At 34.9% G+C, this 22208-nt stretch overlaps 1 protein-coding gene across 1 annotated transcript in view; it reads left to right on the plus strand.

Annotated features, from left to right (window-relative positions):
• The window catches only part of ADAM23 (ADAM metallopeptidase domain 23), a 79317-nt gene that overhangs the window by 31097 nt on the left and 26012 nt on the right, over positions 1–22208 (plus strand). Inside the window, exons 5-16 of the mRNA XM_075710980.1 lie at positions 540–622; positions 1356–1419; positions 3743–3815; positions 4334–4407; positions 5345–5410; positions 9309–9380; positions 11870–12036; positions 14054–14138; positions 14932–15022; positions 16657–16705; positions 18976–19075; positions 21736–21807. Coding sequence (XP_075567095.1) covers positions 540–622; positions 1356–1419; positions 3743–3815; positions 4334–4407; positions 5345–5410; positions 9309–9380; positions 11870–12036; positions 14054–14138; positions 14932–15022; positions 16657–16705; positions 18976–19075; positions 21736–21807 — 996 coding nt within the window. The remainder of the gene's footprint in view (positions 1–539; positions 623–1355; positions 1420–3742; positions 3816–4333; positions 4408–5344; positions 5411–9308; positions 9381–11869; positions 12037–14053; positions 14139–14931; positions 15023–16656; positions 16706–18975; positions 19076–21735; positions 21808–22208) is intronic.

Here is a 22208-nt window from a genome sequence, read left to right on the forward strand (position 1 = left end):
TAAACCAGATTAATTTTCTGGCTCATTCATCATTAGTGATATTGGTACCTACAGTCTAATGATGTAACATTTCAATTGATAAATTTTTAGTGAGACAAAATTGGTAGAATCCAGATCTAAGCCAAATACATGCCAGGTTATTGATGAGCACTGTATCACTTGTGATTTTAACAGACCTGGAAGGTATGAAGAAACAATTCAATGCTCATGTAACCTGCATTACATAACATGTTTAGAGAATCAATTTACACCAAAGAAATGCACGTAAAAAAAGGTCAAGAATGCTGTGACTTCAACAAAAGAATAACCCATGTTATAGCTTGAAGACTTATATAAAGTAGTCTTTACTGGGCACAGTTTTTCCTCTTATAAGCAATTAGGGCTAGTCATTGGTATTTACTTTATCTATCACTGCTTTTTCTGAAATTTTACCTAATGCAAGGTGTTAGATTTTTTTTTTTTTTTTGCCTTGGTTTTAAGCAACAGACATTAAGTCAGAGTAATTTTGTGTGTGATTGTTTGGTTTTAAACATTATTAGGGTGGAGAGCATTGTTACTACCATGGAAATATCAGAGGTATCAAGGATTCCAAAGTTGCTCTTTCAACCTGTAATGGACTTCAGTAAGTGCCTGTTCTCATTTTTCAAACAAGGCTATTAACTAATTATTACTCTTGAATATTATCTCTTAATATGTGAGGGACTGAAACTGTACAGGCCCAAAGATTTTTGATGTTTTGAAATGCCAGTACCAGCTATGCCAAACTGCTAGCATTTTTTTTAGTATCACTGGGATTAAAGTCTTTTGATGCTGTCTCATGAAACCTTTGAATATGGTTAAGTGCAAATAAATATTTCACCAGATGACTTATCATGGTAAAGGATAAACAAGAATTGTACTTTAGCAGTTTGCATGTTCAGTATTCATGTATGATTCTGTCAGCCAATAGAAAAATTTATCTTTTTGTTAGATTGTACAAGGAAAAAATGTAAGAAATTAGTCCTTACTAGGATTAGTTACTGTTAAGTGCAACTCAGCTGTTGATTATGTTCTGCATGCTAATGTGTGTCTTAGGACTTCCTCTTACCAAGGTCAAATCTTTACTCTTTTTGGTGCTTTATCATTACATTGCCGTTACACTCAGTGTTAGCTCATTAAAATGCACCTGATCTCTTAAAAAAAAAAAATTCTTAGCTTTAGCCACATGTGGTATTAATGAACATATATGGAATTTATTTTAATATTGATCAGTTTTTCAGCCCTGAGTTTGGTTTTGTCTCATCAAAAATCATATCCTGGAGTCAAATTAATTGCCATGTAATCCTAAATATCACTTCTTTTTCTCCATGTTCTAGTGGCATGTTTGAAGATAGTACTTATTTGTACTTGATAGAACCGATGGATCTGACCCACCATGCAGTAAGTTTATTTTTATCTAATTTATTTGGTTTGGGAAGGAGAGTGCTCAAGGAATAGCAAATAAAAGTATTAGAATAAATCAATACATGAGTGACGTCTCCCATGCATTCATATGAAAAACAAAAGTATTTTAGAACACTTGATTGGAATTTATTTAAGGCAGGAAATGTGTAAGTATGAATTACCTAAGATTTTTCTCTGCTTTTCTTTAATCTTTCTTTTCCTAGTTCTTGTTGATCATTAGATGCTGGGAGTAGACTAATAAGACTATTTCCATAGCAAATGGTTATGGACTGTGAAAAGGTGTTTATCAATTTGCTCTAGTACTTGAACTAAAGGATTTATAAATTCACAGAAGGGATCTCTGGAAGTCAGTTATTCATCCCTCTCTAAACAGTTGGATCAGATTACTCTTGCCCTACCATGTTTCCACAAAGAGCTTAATGAAGTAGAGCTTAATTATATCTGGGTATCTTACACTTTATATGTGTTAAGTCAATGATCGCTGTATAGCTTCAATGATTCTGATCCAGCATATTCAAATACATGACTGTGCTGAATCAGCATGTAGTACTGCATTTACACAAATATTTTGCTATTATTTTTGTACTTCATGTTAAGTATTATAATACAGCTGTTCCTAAAACGTCAGCTGTTAATAGAACTGACTCAATTTCAAAACCAGTAGTAAAACCATGTAGATTTCTACCTCCTGAATGGTTCAAAGGTTTGAGTGATTTTCAGTGAAATAAGCCTGCAACATTGAGACAGAGAATTCTTAAGGTTTGCATCCCTCTTGGTCTGTAGGGTATATTCCAGATGCTGTATCACAGCTCTCAAGCTTGTCTCACTCTAGTACTTACTGGTATATGACAAATAATGTAATGCTGCAGAACTGATACATTTTAGTGACTGTAAAACTGAACTTACAGTTGAAAGAAAGATCTGCAAAATCCTTGACTCCTGACACTTTCAAAGAAACTGGATCAACACTTAGAGGAATCAGTATCATTTGGACGGTCAGTTATTGGGCTGTAAATGAAACTATAGAGACATGGGAAAATACTACATCCAAAAAGATTTCTTAGTCTCCTCAGGAACAATATTACATGCCATATGTTAAGCTATGTAATGCGTTTTGATGTAGCATGTATTTATAAAGGTTGTAAGGCTGAAAACTGACAGCACAGATACAGTAAATTTGTGGAGATTATATTTATACGATGGTATCCGTATAGTAGGCAGAGGAGAATTCAACTAAACTGTTTCCTTCCTTGGGTGGACAAAGGAAACGAGGATGGATCTCTCAGGGTGATATTTCAGTAAAACTTGGAAGTAGAGCAAAAGTTCTAGTTATAAAAGTGAGATACCATCTGCCAACTCTGATGATTCAAGTGGAATTTTAAATGATAAGACGACAGATGAGATGAATGTTTTTCTCAAAACTACTGAAGAACAAAATAATACAGTTACAGAGTGCTTTCAGAAGCTCGTTTTTTGATTGTACTATGTGAGATAAGTATCTTGGACACAGCCTTCAGCATGTACTTTATTCAGCTTGATTAATCTTAACTATAGCAGATACTATATAAAACTCCCCCCCCCCCCCCCCCCCCCCAAACCCAGCAAAAATATGCAGTATTTTCCTTCAATGTGTTATGTGTTTTTTTACGGAAGTTACAGAACAGTAGCATCCTACCCTTTGAAAAGAATTGCTTGTTTTGGCAGACTCTGCAGAGGAGGTGTTATGGAAGAAAAGATAGTTGTTTTCTAGAACAGATACCAAAATGTGATAATTTGGGGCATGTCAGACTTCTAAAGAAAATATGCATTAAAAGTCTTCTCCTTTGTAAGTGTTCTATACACCACTAAAAAAAAGGTGAAATAATCACCTTAAAGAGAGCATATTGATTAGTTTCTTGCATTTTGCTGCAATTAGAAAGGTACATTTTTGTCATAAATAGTAATAGTTGCTTTTCATCTGTGGGAGGAAGATTTCAACTAGATATATACTTTCTAATTTCATTTATTGGAATAAATGGTCTGTGTTCTCTAAGGCTTTTAAAGAACTTTTTTCAAGTAATTGCAAAGACATCTGTGATACTTCAGTTTTGTAGGCCAGTAAATGTGCTGAAGCAGAGAGGCTCCATGATTTGCTCAGGAATGCAAATAGATTGTTTCAAAGTAGTACTGCACCAAATTGGTACTATGGTTGCCTGCATTTTATGGGAAAATAATAAAAATGATAAATACTGAAAGAAGTGCCTCACTTTTCCCTTAACATTATTAATTAGAAGAAAACGTCACATATTTTTCTTATCAGGAAGGTAAAAGTAGGCCACATATCATCCAAAGAACTTACGGAACACAAGCCTCCAAGCAGTTGCAGGACCTTGGTATGTTTTTGTTTATGTTACAAGTTTTTCGATATTGGATATAATTGTATGTATAACTTGAAAAATTTGAATATTAGGCTAACAGTCTATATAAAATTGCTGATTGTTTAGAAAAACTTGAAGACTTTTTCACAATTGTTTCAATGGAATTTAAAGTTGTCAAAAAGCAGCTGAAAGATTTCCATCCATGGAGACGTGTATTTAGCTTTCTTCTGCGAATCATTTAATTTAATCAGTGAGATTAATGCTATTGAGGACATGAGACGGAAGAAAACATATATTTAAGCCCACGTTACAATCTCTTTACCCACCCTTGCATGCTTTAATTCTAACTTTACATTTCTAAATTACTTGAGTTTTGACATGAGATACTTTACATTTTGTGTATTTTAAAAAATGAACTTTTCAATACCAAAGGTTCTTCTAATTTTGGTGATACTAATCTACTTTTGGTTTGGATAGTGTACATAAGTAGTTTAAAATAATGGAATGAAATTCTTAAATTGTAATTTGTACAGACACTGAATCTAGTTCTGAATGGCCCTTTCTGTCTGAACTACAGTGGCTGAGGAGAAAGAGAAGAAAGAGAGCAGTGAGTAGAAGTGTGACCCTGAATTAAGACCGTTTATAAAAACAAAACCACTAATTTCTGGATTTTTTAATGTTGAGAGAACGTACGCTTTAGAAAACAAATATTTTTGGTAGCTTAATATTGTCACATAATACAGTTATCAAATGAAAAAACAAGAAGGCTGTTCTTTAAAAATACAATATTTGGAGAAAAGTGGATAAGCTTTCTAAAGTGACAGCAGTACTGTTCATCAATTAAATGGCAGCTCAGTAGTGAAAATTAGTTTAGAATTTTAAGTTTTGAGTCTGCTTGAGGATAAAGAATAATTTTGAATGAAGTCTTGCTACTTTGTAGATATCTGACTTTATTTTCATTTGGCTCATTAAGTAGCATGATTAAATTAAAAATCCAGATGAGGACACCCAGAACTGGGTAACTGAGAGAACAGAAGTGGACAGTCCTCATGATCTGCACATGCATATGTGTCAGAGGAATAATCGAGTTAAAGAAAATTAACAGTCTGTCTTCACTGAGTTGCACAATCCACAGCATGTTTTTTGAGGGTGCATCTATTTTTGGTAACTTACTTCCTCATTAAGTCTGTGATGAGTAGTACAGTAGACCAAGAGTTTTTAGTGTTCGAGATTTTTGTCCTCTATGAAAATAAGAGAGGAGGGAAGCAGTGGTGGCTTCTGCACTGAACCAAAAAGAATAGACTCTAAACATTCTTAATGATGTGACTCAGATTCTCAGCCAGTGTCTTATCGTAACTCACTAAGTTACTGGAGCTGTGATTGTGATTTACCCTAGTTGAATGTCTGACCCAGTTTTTACAGTTTTACACACCCTATGTAATATTTATGGGTAATCCTGTTAAATCAGCTGCAGTTTTGTTTTGTTTTTTTTTTTAAATCACTACGTCTTCATGAATTCTCAGAGAATTTCTTTAATCCATCAGGTATCTCGTGGTATCTTTGAAGAAATGAAATATCTGGAGCTCATGATAGTCAATGACCATAAAATGGTAAGTATATCAATTCACTGGTTATCTTCATCTTGATTATAATTTGTAGGTTGATGTACAGCACTGTGCTACATCAGCTACTTCTGGGTCAAATATTTTGTTTATCAGCAGCTGTTAACATTTGTACTGTAAGACACAGTATAGGCTGTAATACCTAACAATGCTTAATGTTACGTAAGATTTTCTAGAGCAATTATATATTCAAAATACATCTGAAGCACTTTGGTATCATATGGATAATTTAATATGCACATAACCAGCAAAGTAAGGCAACAAAACATTTATGTCCAGAACAAATACAGTAAACATTCTGAAATTACATCCTATCCTTAAAGTAATAAAGAGAGAGGTCAGAACTTGTTACTTTGAGTTTAGTTTTACTAACTTAAATTTTAATGCAGGAAAGCATATAGGCAAAACCAACTGATTGTTCTTCCTGGCTATTGCACACTTATAAACAGGATTCATAATGAAGTGCAAGATAAGTTGTTTGTCCGATTCAGAAAGTTTGTAATTTGTTTTTTTGTTTTTTTTTTTTTTTTTTAAAAAAAGGAAAGTGGAGGGGAAGCCTGTGTTTTTTTCCTTTTTGTCTTGAGGGATGACTGGAAAAACTCAGACCAAGGGGTGACATCTGTTATTGAAATGTTACTGCTTTCACTAATTATGCCAAGTAAGGCTATCAAAGTGTCCATGTGTTACCCTTATGAAAAAATCAGGAGAGAGGGGCTTGGGAGTGATAAGTTTTGTAAACCTAAACAACTATTTTACAGACCCTTTTTGAAAAGCATCACAAATTTGAGTCCAACAGCTACATTGTAACCAGAGCATGTTTGTTGTGGAAAAATACTCAGTGTAGGTTTAAAAGTTTTCTAGTAACAAAGAATATACTGCAACTGACAGCGAGTTACTCTACAAACAACTTGATTGTGCCTTGTTCTGAGCCTTTGTCTCACATAGTCAATGAACAGCTGAGAAAGCTAAGAGGCAAATAAGGATCAATTCTTGGTATGACTTTGCTTCTGTGTGAGCAAGACCTTTTTTTAAAATCAAATTCTGGTTATAAAACAGTTTCTGGTTATTTTATGTGCAAGTAAAATAAACTTTTAAGTTTCTGTAAGAGCTCCTTGCATCTCTCACTCTACTGCATGTTTTCCCAGTGCTTTATGTTTTGTGGGCTCTTTTGTCAACACCGAAGCATGATTAAAGAGCCAGAAATAGCAGATATCAGAACAGGATGCAGTATTTTGTACTTGTTCCAGTGCTGAACAGACAGATAATACAACCTTCCCTTGTCTCTTTTATAAATCATAGAAATAGTCTGGGCAATAATAACCTATATTTAATCTGTGTCAATTCAGCAATGTGGGGGGAATATGAATGGGTGGAAAGAGTAGGACAGAAATTTCTTCAACTGTTTTCACTTGTAAAGCCACCTGGTAGGAAACTGTTCTAAGAGCGCTCATGTGTTAGTTGTTCAGGGATAAGGTACACTAACTGATGTTATGGACATTTTATTTTCTTGTTTGAGGTGTGGTTAGTGTTTCTTATAAAGAGATAATATTTCTATGTCTGATTCTTCTGTCCTCTCATATTACAGACATGCTTAAATGACAACCATCCTGTTCTGTTCACTACACTTGTTGTCTCCTCTCAGGCTTTATTTGTTAGAACTTTAGACACAAGCATTCAAGATTTTTTGATTCGGAGTTGTCAGTGACTCAGAAGCAGATAATAATTCTTTTCAAGGAATAAAATGGATATAATTAAGGAAGTGTTCACAATTACAAGTTAAAGCCTGCCAATCCAGGAGCTCATTAATGTACCTTTAAGGTTTTCTGCTTACCAGTAGAGGGCAGATTTCTCCTGCAGCAAGGTTCTGTGTTGGAAGAAGTTATCTTAAACCTCTTTGGCCATTGTGTTGTTAAGTGGTTAATACTATGTATTTTCACAAAATTTTCTTTTCCTATAATACTAAAGACACAGCTAAACGTATTTAATTAGGTTGTTGCACTTTTTACTGACTGACTTAGCTTAATTTCTGTTTTAGGAGCTGTGTTTAAACACATTATGTTGTATATTGCTGTTGATGTTGGCATTTAAATACTTTCATGAAAACCAGGAACATTTTCCAAAGCATATTATTTTACCTTTCCACTTCTGGGAAAGTTTGGGATTGGCTCAAAGCAAAAAGACAAAGCTACCCTTCCCTCCTCCCCCATTATTTTGTTCTAGTATCATGGGTCCCTAGGGAGCAAACAGAGTCCTGTGATATGGATACTCTTCTGAGTGTATGTGCTAAGCACCTACTAGCACTGTAGCTGAAAGTGCTTTGTTTTGAGAATAGTTATAGGGGAGGGGGGGGTCTCTGCACACCTATGTTGTAGGATCTTTGGGTATTAAAACCTGCTGTGGATGTGCTGAAGCATTGTGAAACTTAACAGTAAATAAGTGCATATATAAAAAAATTATCTTCCTGCAGTCAAATGAATGACTGTCATAATTAAGTTTGATGAACTTTTTGTTATCTCTGTGGCATTTTGCCCATATAAAACTAGATTGCTTGTGCAAAAATAACTGGAATTTAAAAGGATGGAAAATTTGTTATTTAATAATGTAGTGTGTGTGTCACTTCTGACTTTAAATTTGAGAAACAGATTATTTTAATTTTAATTTAATTTTAATTTTAAAGGCTTATATGTCTTCCGGTTTTACTTTCACCTTTGCACCAACATAATTCTGGAAAACAGGGTATTTGTCTGTTTTGTAATTCTAACTTGGGAAGGTTAGGAATCATCTAACTTATTTGATGAGAATAGCTACTCAGTTGCTCAGAGAAGAGTCAGACCCTCTTGTTTCAAGGCCTCTTTTTGGGTACTGTGTTTCAGAGTGGGAATAGCTGACGCTTTCATGGAACTTGATAATGTTTGCTCATGAGGTGATGAGATTTGTTGCTTTTAACCAGTAGCTGAAATTAGTAAGAGTTTTTTAATGAAGACTTTTTACCCTCTTTGTTCTATGCAATTTTGTGTTCCTTTTCTGTGAAATTTTGAAGACTTATTTTTCCTGCCTGAAAATCATATTGTGTAATGCAATTTTGGTTTATAATTTCACAGTTTTTGGAAGTCATGGATTCACGTTCAGATACCCTAGCAGCATCTTTGGAAAATTTGACTTGAAACAGAGGGGACTTGTGGGGCAGGATGAGGAAAGACATGAAACAATTATGATGACATGCACAGAAATTAGGAAGCAGAACTTGTAATACAGCTCATCTAAGTCTATAGAAATGGAAAAAATTTGAAGTTAAAACTTCAGATATTCAGGTTAACTCTTTCCACATTCAAACATATTTACTTTTACCATGCACTCCCTGTTCCTTTTTGCCTTTTGTTATAACTAATGCTACTTGTCATAAAAGTGTTGTGCTATAGTAGAGGAAGGATGCCTTTGCAAAGAGCTGTAGACAGGATAAGTGGTAAATGCTTTGTTTTCATGTCTCATAATTATAGTCATGGAACGTGGCTAGTACAGTCTGTTATTTAACTCATCAGGTTAAGCACAGTTTTAATGGGTACAGCATCCTCTCAATTTTGAGCTCATGTTTATGTTCATGTTTACCTGTAATTTTGTCTTGAACATTTGAACTCTGATTCTAACTGGGATATTTCTTGTGGCTAAATGCTCCTTTTATAGATGTGAAAGGCTGTCTAGCATACATGGCTTCCTTTATCTTCCAGGGATTCTTGAATATAAGATATAGGCTGTGATCTGAAAAGCTTTTTGAGTTGTTCCCTTACTCTTTCTTAAAATACTAATTTTCCTTTCTCGCTGTAAAAATAAAGAATTAGTAATGAATATTTAACTTCTCACTGTGTTCTACTTTTTCTTCTTCTTCTAGTTCAAAAAGCACCGTTCTTCAAATGCATACACAAACAATTTTGCAAAGTCTGTGGTAAACCTTGTAGATGCTGTAAGTATCAACGTTTCTTCTGAAAACTGTATCACTGACTTTGTTAGTTTAGCACTGTGTTTAAAAAGTTAACATTAGCAGATACCAGAATAAAGAAAATGAGCAGCTATAAAAATTACATTTTAAAACTCATTTCCAGTTCCTCTGCAGAAGAATAGCCTGGGGTGAATGTGTAAGAAACCACCAAATTATCCTTGGCGTTTTTCTCAAAGCTTGCAGTTGCCAGAGTTTGCCCTTGCTAGGGGGGATTTCAAACTTGAAGCAGCTTTCAGAACAATTTCACATACAGCGTATAAACTAAAAGTAAGATTTGTGGTAAATTTTGATTTTTTTCTCTTTTTGATATATGTGTAATGGCCACACACATTTCAGAGCTGTGTTTGTAGAGAAAACAGGATAGATTTTCTAGTGGTGATGAATACAAAGGCTAACAAAATTCTGATTCTTAAGTCCCCTTTCCGTGTGACGTTATTGATACCAATAGAACTGTGTGATATGATTCAGTGCAAAACATTGTCAACAGTTTGTTTAGTTTGGAGGAAGCAACACAGTATTTGTTCTTAGTATCTTACATATAAAGTATTATGTGGACTGTATATGTATTGAAAATTTAGGTGACTATAATACATGAAATACTGGAATGTTTTGGAATATTTTTGTGTAATGGTCTGAAAATGCCAGTAGTCTGAAGTAAAGTTACTAGAGCAGATAAAAATATAAATAATTGAAATAATATTTCTGCAATTTATATTGGACATTCCCAAAGAAAGGGTGGTATTTTAATTTTTTTTTCTCATCTGATCATTATTTCTTTGTATTTCTTCTGCATTTTAACAGAAGTTATTTAATCTGTCTTTCCCTTCTCTGACTATTCCTTCTGTTTTTCCATTTTTATTTGCTCTGTGTGTGTATACAGAAACATTCAGCTTCTCTCCAGTGTAGAATTCAGTCCCCTCATAGAGATCTTGCAAAATGGTATCTTAATGGCCTTTTCTTTAAACAAAGCATGAAAAGGAGCAGGAATTTCTGCCTTGTTATTCCCTTGTGTTCATATGGAGTGGGCTGTATTTCTTACTGATATATTATTGGGAAAAGCATATTGGCTTTCAGAGGCTTCCAAGTTCTCTGCCCCCTCTTCCATTCTTTCCTTCCTGTTTACTTCAGGAAATACGGTTTTCCTGTCAAAAAACACATGTAAAGTCTTTATTGATCCACCCATAGATAATCTCTGGGGTTTAGTTTTACTGATTTTTCTCATGTCATTGACAATTTCCTGTGTACGTCCTCAGCCTGTCTCCCTCAGATTGAAGCATATTAGTATTCTTTTTTTCCTTCAAAGTTGGACAAAATTGAGCTTAGCTGGTTGTTCTCTGTTGCTCTTATAGTTATTGCCTTTTTTCCTAAGCTGAATATTTATACATTGACTTTTTTATAAGGATAATGCTGCCTTGATACCAAATACTGGCATGCTAGTCAGCCCTAGTTTATTCAGTATAAATATCTATCATAACTGCAGGAGAATATTTGCAATTCATGTTGTGTATTGTATGTATAATTTGGCAAAAAGATAATAAAAGCGTATATTTAATCTGGTGCCTCATGGACGTGACCAAGTAACTTGCCTTTTATGTATTTTATGCATTAGGCATCCAATGTATTAATTATCCTGTTCTTTTAGATCGTAGCTAAGTATGATCAGTAAGTGTTCTTCATGTCCCATATAAGACTTTTGATGGGCAGACTGTCTGTTGTGGATAAGGAATGCATCTTTTGTAGATCTGCAATTTCTGAATAACATTAGTTAATAAAATTTGGCATTTTATGACCTGAACCTAAAGAGAGCAGCAGTTTTATTTCAGAATCAAGTATCATGTACAAAGTTAAAATGGGTATTTTAAAGCTATTTTGTAATTACTAGGGCCTGATTGTCACTTCCTTGTCTACTGCTACAGTGACGTTAAAATTAATAGAAAAATTAATACTCTTAATTCTCACATTACTTGAGTAGCATTAAGTGATCATACTATAAATGGAAATCAGGCATTATGTGAATTAAATTTTTGATATATTGGAGAACTAAGAAATTACTTAATCTTGACTTAAGAATTGGCTTTAGCTATTTTTTGTCTTTGAGATCTTTCTTTTCTTTTTCTTTGAGATCACCCAGTGTACCTTTACGTTTCTTCTTTGCTGATTTTTGGACAGGTTTTCTGCAAAACTCAGTGGTGGAATTATTTGACATGAGAATTTTAAAGAAAAGGGAGTAGCTCAAAAAAAGAGCAGCAAGGGTTTTTTTTGTCTGCTAAAACATAAAATTTAAGTTTATCAGGATATTAACTTTTAGGAAATCCAAGGCATTACCAGCTAACTGTTTCCCCATGTTTCCCTCCTGCTTTATCCCTTTTGTCCTTCCGCTTTACTCTTACTGGTGAACTGTGTATGTTTGACCCAGTGTTCTACTCCTGTGCCTGTCCTGTCTCTGCCCTCAGATATACAAGGAACAGCTGAACACCAGGGTGGTTCTTGTGGCTGTGGAAACTTGGACAGACAGAGATCGTATTAATATTCACCCTGACCCTCTGCAAATGCTTCATGATTTCTCCAAATATCGACAGCACTACATCAAACAACATGCTGATGCTGTGCACCTGCTCTCGTATGTGTCATTATACAATGGTTTAGACTATTACAGTTTTATATACTTTCCTGTCTACTGCTTTTGTCTACCTGTCTCTTCTTGCTTACTTTTTTGCTTGGTAGTCACTACATCAATCAACATCTGCCTTCCTTAGGAAGCTTAATCTATTTTTTAACACATTAGTCTATTTTTAATAGGTGTAGTGTGTACCATGGTCATATTGACATATATCTATAATGGATTTTTAATGTCTTTGCAACCTGGAGACAGTGTCACATATTTGAAGTGTCTTCTGATGAGCCCTTAAGGACACCTAGTTTTGCTCATCAGGTGTGTAATATACTGCTTTCCCAGTAAAGAGCAGGAGAGGGCAGAGCTGACAGTATTATGTGTTGCCACAGTTCCAGTTACTATATTTATTCACACATGTAGCTGCAGTGATGATTTGTTAATGGAAGGTCTCCTCCTTTAGAGCTGTAATGAATTGTTTTCTGAGACACAATGCATTCTGAGGGGAAATTCCACTTGTGTTATTAGGCACAACATCGACTTTAAGTAACAGTATTTTTCTACTTCATGGCACTGTAAGCAAAGAGGAGGAAGAGTGTGTTCCCCTGTCTAGCATAAAGTTCTTAAGCCTTCTCCCAGCAGCATGACATGCTACAAGGATGGAGTGACAGATGTCTTATATGTGATTCTCCTATCATTCATCTTCTGCAGAGGAAGATAAAAACAGGGGATGAAAAATTTCCTCCAGCCTCTGTCATAGCTGTACTGCCTTAATAACAGGCATTGCAACACAATGCTAATTGCGTTCTTCATAACATATGCAAAGTGCTGATGATGTGCACTCTTAATTACTTTTATGCATGTGTTGTGTCACTTGCTGAAGAGTTTGCCAGAGGGCAAACGGGCTCTTCTCAGTGGTACACGGTGAAAGGTACCAAATACAAACTGAAATACAGGAAATTCCATTTCAACATAGGGAAAAAACCCTTCACTGCCAAGGTGGTCAGATGCCAGAACATGTTGCCCAGAGAGGCTGTGGAGTGTCCATGCCTAGAGATACTCAAAAGCCAATGGAACATGGCCCTGAGCAGCCTCCTCCAGCTGAGCCTCCTTGGAGCAAGGGGGCTAAACTAGACCATTTCCAGAAGTGCCTGTCAACCTCAGCCCTTACTGTGGTTCTCTCTGTTATAAAGCATCTAGCATTAAGCATTTAGTGTAGTTAAGCTGCAGTTTGAAAGTTCTGATGCTGTCAGAATGTTCTGAAAAAATGAATATATACCTGTCTGGAGTATCCCGTCATTTAAAAAAAACAAAAGGGACGTTGATTTTGCTATTGTAAAAGGATTTCATTTTCAAAGATTAGGGTCATTTGCTATGCATGCCCGAGGCTGTGTAGATTTATTATTATGACTATGAAGTTAAAATAGGTATCACTCATAATTGTTTATAGACATTTTATAGAATAATTTATGTCTTCCAGATTACATTAACTAAATTATTTGGGGCTTATTAACAATAAATGAAAGGAGGCAGGATTAAAGAGCAGTATTAAATTACTTTCCCTTTAGGTATACTTCTCAGTCTTTTCATTCGGAGTTGAAACTGGAACTTGAATTGGTTTGGATTAAAAGCATAATTAAAAAAATTCTCAACACTGATACATTTCAGTACAGAATTCCTTCCTGACAGACTATAAATTAGAATATATTGTTATCTTTTTGAAGGAAATGTTATAATTGTATTTTCTTAGGAATCTGGTACTCTAGCTTTCTCTGCTTGGTTTGTTTGTGGGTTGGGACCGATTCTGATTCTACAAGATAAAAACAGTATTTTTGTCAAAGGTTGTATCTAATTGACTCTTTCGATGCTGGTGTTCTGTTTGTAAACTTACAGTTGCTTTTGATGCTAGATGAGGATTAATGTGCATGCAATGTATCGTAGTATGTGTGAAAGTGTGATCTTTCAGTAAGTTCTTGGTGCCCAATGTCAATGTGTTACATTTTCTTTTTTTTTATTTGTTTGTAAGGAATGTGACATTTCATTACAAAAGGAGCAGCTTAAGTTACTTTGGAGGGGTTTGCTCTGTGACCAGAGGAGTAGGAGTGAATGAGGTAATTTTTTTTCATGACTGAAGTGAAATAAAAGAGAAACTGTACATTATAATCTCAGAGTTTATATGTTTCAGTGTGCACAGCTTTTTTAAGCTAAGATAACTTACACAGTAAAAGTTAGGATTCTCACCTTATCATCATTAAACTACAGCTCACTGTGCTTTCCTTTTTAAAAAGCATTTTCTCCTGTTTGCATTATTCTCTTAATAAGCTCTTAAAGTGGCTTTTAGTATATTTGACAGAAATTTAGACCCAAGAATCTCAGACAGGAGTATTTGAAGTATAGCACTGAACATCCTTTTGGGTCTTCTTCCTATAAGAGGCTTGATCTTCTGAGGTGCTGATGACATGTAATTCTTACTGATTTTTTTAAACATTAAAACTAGACAAATTTGGTCCCTGTGTATTAATTTTTAAAATTATTATTAGGTTTTTTCCCTCAGTGCAGTGTTAAATTGATAATGAAAATCTCCTGTTTTAATATGGGTTAATCATACTATACAAAACTATATTACACATATATCAGACAGACTCCTTTCTGTAGGTCCAGCGGACAGGGATTTCATCAGGGACTCCACCAGGTTAAGAGAGGAAAATTTTTTCCGTTATGCACTTCATTGCATTTATTTTCCTTATATGCATACAGAATTGTGATTGGCTGTACAGAATTACTGAAGTAGTAGGTATGTGGTAAGCCAGAATCAACTGGTGTAGTATTCATTACAGTAACTTATGTTGTTTTTTTTTTGTTGTTTTTTGTTTTTTTTTAAATTGCTCTCCTATTGAAATGCAGTATGGCCTCCCTTTGGCCATGGCACAGGAACTGGCGCAAAGTCTTGCTCAGAACCTTGGAATACAATGGGAGCCAGCTGCCAGGAAACCGAGTATGTACATGGCCATGGAGTCGTCTTTTGTCCTCCTTAGCTAAATATATAAACTCTTCCTTTGTAATATTTGAAACAAATACCAAACTTGTGTAACTGTAGAGCAAGAATTGTTCCTTTTGGAAATATATGCACCAGAATTTGAGTTTAACCGAAATAAGAGCCACCAGTTTAGCACTCATTTTGCAGTGACCTCAGTGATGTCCTGTGTCAGGAGGTTAGATTAATAACCAACATTGAAAGGTATAATGGTTAAAACACCATTAGTTTAACTCAGAAATCCTTATCTATCATAATGTGATCTGTAATTCCTATAGAACTATCACTGACTTCTTAAAATACAAAAATATCTGATTTATAATTGAAGAAACAGTAAGAAGCTGTAACCAAGCCCAGGGTGACGTTTGCTAAATTTGTTACCTTGTTGCTTCACAGCCAGAAGATTACACTGATGTGGCTTTAACACCTGTAGAGTGTAGGTACAAAAGCTGCTGCAAAAGCCCTTTTTGGGGCTAAAGAAAATTTGTAGGGTTTTTCGCTCACATCTTGTAAGCAATTTGGCTACTTTCTCTGTTTCTTCTTTAAAAATGTGAATGATAATGCTGACTTTATTTTGGAATCACTTCAGAAATCTGTGAATTGGGAAACAATGTGGAAAAGTTTAGGGAATGTTGTTTTGTAAAGCATCACTTGAATTGTGTAAACTTGCAAATCGCTAAAATATTTCTATATAATTGGTTTTTTATTATCGGTAAAACAGAGTTCATAGAATTTGGAAATCCAAATCTTTTTTAACTGTAACATAGAGATTTTTAAAATAATAGCTTAGTTTTCCTTATTTCGATACCCTTTATAGCAAAAGATTAATGAAAGACCTGGGTAGAGCAGAATAACCATACAAATAATCTGTGAATATGTTCTGTGGAGAAACAGTATGGATTTGCAGTAGTTACTAGAATGCAGAACCTTTCTTCTTGAAAATATTACTTCTTTGGTAGATAATTTTTATGGGGAGTTTGTAACTTCTGTTTTACCAACCATAAGATGTTGATCTTTTGTTTTTATTTTATTAATTGAGTCATTGTTGACTTACATGCTATAGCTGTAAGTAAACTGTAAATCCATTTTCACTCAACTACTTTTTCTAATGAATGTTTAATTGGCTGATTCACGTATTACTATTAATAATTCTATGCCAAAGGGAAAAAACATGGCCTGTCCAGTAACAATTCTCCTTCAGGGTGTTCTGTACACATTCTAAGGACGAGGAAATGTGAACGTTTTTAATCACCAGTATCATGTGTACTGCACATACCCTTGTGCTGCCTGTTTTGAGAGTATGTAGGGAAGAATGATGCCAGCTATTTTTAGCTTTCTATACTGTCTGAAACTTTTTGTGTTGAGTCTAAGAAGCACATATGGTAATTTGAAAGTACCACATTTATATTAAGTGTGTTAGTATCTCTTCAAGTGGGCCTATTTCCATTTTAGGGCTAGAATCTGTACAGCCAAGCAACCATCTAATCTTTGTATAATTAGTCAAGGTCCATTTTGATAGTGAGTACTTTATATTTATTGTAAGCATATTTATAACTGCTTTCCTTTTCTGTTGTATTTTGGTCTTGTCTGAGAAGAGTGTGACTGCACTGAATCCTGGGGTGGTTGCATCATGGAGGAAACAGGGTATGTCATAACTATCAGTAATTGAGGGCTCTTGAATGAGTTCATAGTTTACATTATGACATAAATATTTATGTATTGGGTTTTGTCCATGTGTTTTAGTACTCATAACTGAAAAACTAGAAGCAGTTGGAGCCACCCAAACGTGCAGATCAATTATTTCAATTTTCAGCAATTCTTTCCTTTTGCTCTTCATATTTTAGGAAGTTATTAATAAATCTTACATTTTGAAGTGCAGTGCAGTGTATTCACTAATGCTTTGCTATACTTAGAATGATTGAAAAGTAAAGTATGTATATTTTTCATTAAATAAATCCAATTACACTTTTACATACAGCTGAAAAGGTGTTCTAATACAGTTATGATAAGTGATATTTCTATTTTCCTCCTAAATTTTAATCATTTTTTCCCTGAATTCCTTCAAAATTCTACTTTTGAGTGAACAAATCTCTCTGCTTCTGTTCTAGTGAATAAAAGTAGAAACCTGAAGCTTTCAGCAAGTGCTCTCAATCCTTAGACAGATGGACAGTGAAGTGTGAGGGGGAAGCCCATCTGTATGGGAGGAAACCAGGTTTCATTGCCCATCACACACTGCCAGAGATTCTTTTCTCTATACTGTAAGCAATTGATTAGAAAAGGGTAGCTTCTGAAACGCAGGGTTTTGAGTCTTATAAATCAATTCCTGTCAGAATTCTTGCTCACTGTGGAAACTTGATTGCAAAAACCATGGAGAAAATTAGTTATAAATAAGACAGAAGGAGCTTAGTTTCTTCATATGGTATTTGGAAATTGATTCTTCAGTAGAATTACTGTGTGGCTTTCCTGTGGACTTGTAATTGTTAGCCACTGTATGAATGCAACAGAAAATTATTCAGTAAGTTTGCTTCTGGAATCCAAAATAAGGCATTGATCAGAATAGATATTACCTTCCTTCCTATGGTGCACTCATCAAAGTATCAGTCTCAGGTGGAAATACCGGTAGAAGAGGTTGTGAAACAAACCTCTTCTGTAGATAAGGTAATAGTAAAAAAAAATGCCAGGAGCAGATGATAGTCACCCAGAAGCTGAAAAAGGACTGACTAATGAAATGAGTGAATAATTAGCTGCAGTGTAAAGCCTTTTCATTTAACTCCATCAGTGCCAGAAGACGTTTCTTGTATACCGAATAATTCAGTGGGGAAGTGTCAGCTCAGTAGCAGTGAGCTGCTAGGATAGGGAGAATCTCCTTATGGAATGGTTACCTCCGTCTTTAATGGTGTGAATAGTTCTCATTCCCAGATCTCAAAACATGGCTAATAAAAATATCAGACAGTTTCTGTGTGAGAAATGACTGGTAAATTATGTTTTAATCAGGCTGGGAAAAAGGTGGAGATGAGGAAATATGAGAGAAGTCTGTGACATCATGAACAACATAGCAAACTCTTATTGTTTTTTCCAGTGTAAGAACTAGGGAGACACGAAACAAGACTAGCAAATAGGTGACAGAAAAAAACAGGATTAAATTGTTCTTCTACCAGTCAGTAATTAAGCTGTGAAGCTTCTTGCTATAGCATCTTGTAGATGCTAAAAGATTTTGGGCAAATTGATGGGAGAAAATACAATGAAGATCATTAAATAACACAAAATAAGGCTTCCTGAGAAAGTAATTGAGCTGAAAGTTGTTGGAAGCTGTCAAAATGTTCTGCAAGTAGTAGTACAGTGCTCTGTTCCCTACTCTTCTCTGGGCATATTCTCAGGGCCAAAATCAGAGATGGGATTTAGGTAAAGTGGGTTTTTAGTCTGACCATACACTGCTGTTCTTATGGCTACAATTATTTTTACTTTAAAAATTAACTTTATTAACAGGATCAGGTGAATTGAACAGTTTTAAAACCCTGGCATGAATTCAGGGATCTGGAATGTAATTCATCTTTTAAACTGAAGCTGCAGGGAAGACAAACCCAAGAGAACACTGGATTATGCATGCAATCGAGAGGGTGCATAGCAGCTATTATCATAATATGGGTTCACCTTATTAAGAAGATTAGAAGACTGCAGTTTCGTATACTGTAGATCCATAAAATAGACATATAAAAATGCAAGATGTTTAAAAACTTTTTCTTTTGTTCTGATTTTATTGTTTGAGAATAAGACTGAGCTGACATACTGTTGCACACAGTGGTTGTAAGAAACTGGGATTTACAGTATGAAAAAAATGTTGTGACCTTTCCGCCCGCTTCCAGTAACTGTTAGTGTTTCAAGGCATTTACTCAGCTAATTCTTTGCCATTTTAGGGTATACCATTCCAGGAAATTCTCCAAATGCAGCATTGCAGAATACAAAGAATTTTTACTTCGTGGGGGAGGTGCCTGTCTTTTCAACAGGCCAACAAAGGTAATAAATATGTTGGTAGACAGCACCTCTGCTAAACATTGTAATGAAAATGTAATAATTTCACTAACACCCATCTGTTCTCAGATTTATTCAAATGTCTATGTGGATATTTTCTTAAGGTTGCTTGTAATTAGCTGACTATTCATTCCCATAATATTTAAAAATAATCTTAAGAGGAATGCAGCTTGTTTTCCATCAATTCTTCATGCTCAAATAATGACAAATACTGCAGTTGATTTTTCACATCCCTATTCAGCATAAATGAACTATTTATTAAGCTGAAAGTAGTGCAAAATAAATCCAGAAGTGAGGTCATAGTGCATGCTCCACATACACTCAATTCTTGGATGTTTTGTCTGAGGTTGTTAAAAAGAATGCCAATTACCACACTAGGAATTAGAAATCAATAGCTTACATCATATAGACAGTAGCAGCTTGTGGTTGTTCTCAAGGTTAACTTCATTTCATTTCAGATGTACATCTAGCAAACTCTGTAATTTATAACTGTTTCATGGCTTTTTTCACCTAAAAACTTATCAAGGTCATAATTTTTTCCAAGGCATTATTAGCATGACATCCTTCTAAAGCTGAGTAGTATAAAAATATTCCACGTGGCTCTTTTTGCAAAGAAAGATCAATCTAAAGTATTAATATTCTATTTAATCATGGTGTCAAACTTGCTGTCCTTGTAGAATTTAATACCACATGAGACTATTAAGCTGTTCTGTTTACTGTGCTGTATCCTTTGGTAGACCACCATGTTGCACAATTAAGTAAAAAAATTTTGCTTGTTAGACTGTTTTTTAATCTTTTCCTAGGGTAGCAATCTTTGCTTATAGAATAAGAATGTAAGAACTCTTACAGAAAAGAGTAAATAGGGAGAAAGAAAAACACAGCTTTGTTTTTTGATGATGGTTGTCTAGCAAGGTCATGTGAACAAATTGTCAAATTGACTGTATACAGAATAAAAATCTAGTTTACTTCCATGAAAATGCCCCCAGGAGGATGGTTGAATTATCTTTATATGTTATCTTTGTCAGTGTTTTGCAGCTTTGAAGTTTAAGTACTTGGGGGGGGGGGGTGGGGTGGAATCATACAATGTTTTGAATGCTGATATTTGGAGGTTGAGAGGTAAGGTAGAAAATGGTGTGTTTAATCTTTAGGTAAATAAAATATAGTTGTGTTAAGCAGTTGCCATGATGTCATTTTTAATTATAACCTTTTAGTTATGCTCTGACATCTGTATGAACATTTGATGGTCCCTGATTCATGCTGTAGGAAATTTGTGTGTGTTCTGTTATTTTCTTGCATTTCTCTGGTTGACCCCTTTTTGTTTTCTTATGGGCTACAGGTTAGATAACCAGGTCTGTCTGATGGAGAACTGAATTTCAGGTTCAGAATAAGAGATCTTGCTGTTCAGTTCTACTGAAGCATAGTAGTAACAGTGGCTTATAGAGGGGAAAAAAAAGAAAATTTAGTTTTCTGAATCATGTTGACATTGCTAGTGAAGAAGAGTACATATGGGTGTTGCTTCAGTGTAGTTTTGCTTCTGGCACCCAAAATTGTAGGTGCTATTGATTACCTATGTGGTTTATGCAACAAAAGTAAAATGTTTTCTTTCTTTTTGATTAGGTATTATGATTCCCTCCCCCTCTCCAAAGTACCAAAGAAGAATTCCATCCAAGTTTATAAATAATTTGTATTGTATTATGTTATGTTTCATATCTTGATGATCCTCAACAGCTGTACTGCCACTAAGCCCATGCAGAATGTTTACTCGCATCTTTCACCCTTATCTAGCTGTAGATTTATCTCTTCCCATTTTAACTTTTTAACTTCTCATTTCAACCATGTTCTAGTGATGAATGTGTTTCTGTTGCTAATATCCCAGTTAAATTGGAGATTCCTGATATTCTTACAGGATTTTAAAGCAGAATTATTACATTGAAAACAGACAAGGTTTTTGCAAAACTATTTCTGTGACAAGACTGAAAAATATCTTAAATCACCTTTAATCAAAATTATGATATGTGAAACCAGTATAGAATCTGTATCATCCTGAACTGTGGATTTTTCTGTATTGTATATATCTGGCCCTAGGATCAGCTGTTTAGTACTATCTGTATGTGGTTGTGTTATTCTAACTTACTAATAAGGCACGTAGAACTTCCTTTTGGCAGTGTTTCTTAATGTTTATTATTTTCATGCACAAACATGTTACACTGGAATAGGCAGTAGCTAATTGCATGAGCAAGCATGGGTACCTGAGTAGATCCCAGAGATCATATTGCTGACTGGTTTCTTGAAGGAGTTGTCAGAGAAATGGAGTCCATAGAATAGGAATGAAGTTCAAATGTTATCCCCTTAAGTATTATTTTATTGTCTCTCTGTTTATCAGAGTTTTCCGAGATGAGTATTCTCCTAAAGAGGGCTGGCATTCAAGTGATTTAGCTGTGCATCTTTCATGTCTGAAGAATTCTGACTAGCAGCATTTGAAAAACATGCTGCCTTCCCCATTGCAGTAGCATGGCATATATGTTCTCTGTGAGAGCGTGTTTCTGTAGCATTGCAGAAATGGGCTATGTGTGACAGGAAAGTAATTTGATACGAGTTTTATTCTTACTTTTTTGGGGGGGGTGGGGGGGCTTTTTTGCTTTCAGCTCTTTGAAACCACTGAGTGTGGAAATGGATATGTAGAAGCAGGAGAAGAATGTGATTGCGGTTTCCGAATGGCAAGTAGAGTTATATATTACTCCACAAGTCTTTCTTCCAAAATGTATTAAGATAAATTATGTGATTGGTAAGGGAGGGGGAAAGGTTATGGAAATTAATTTGTTTTGCCTATTGTTAGGGAACAACTTCATTAAAGGACTGTGTTAAAACATTTCTTTCAAGTGAGAATGAATGCAAAGACAGAGAGTGTCCTCAGAACAGTTCCTGTTATGGTAATGAAAAGATGTAGCTGCTTCCCAGCAATTTTTGAATTGTACTGTAGAAGTGCGTACCCCTTTACTTTTCCTGGATAGCGTGCCTGGAGTGATAGATTCCTTATCTGTGCTATGCAGATAGGTGCCTGTGTTCAGACAGAATAAGTAAACTGTTGTTTTCTTCTCTATTGTAGAAATATTCCAAT

This window comes from Pelecanus crispus, chromosome 5 (genome assembly GCF_030463565.1).
Source record: "Pelecanus crispus isolate bPelCri1 chromosome 5, bPelCri1.pri, whole genome shotgun sequence".
Lineage (NCBI taxonomy): Eukaryota > Metazoa > Chordata > Aves > Pelecaniformes > Pelecanidae > Pelecanus > Pelecanus crispus.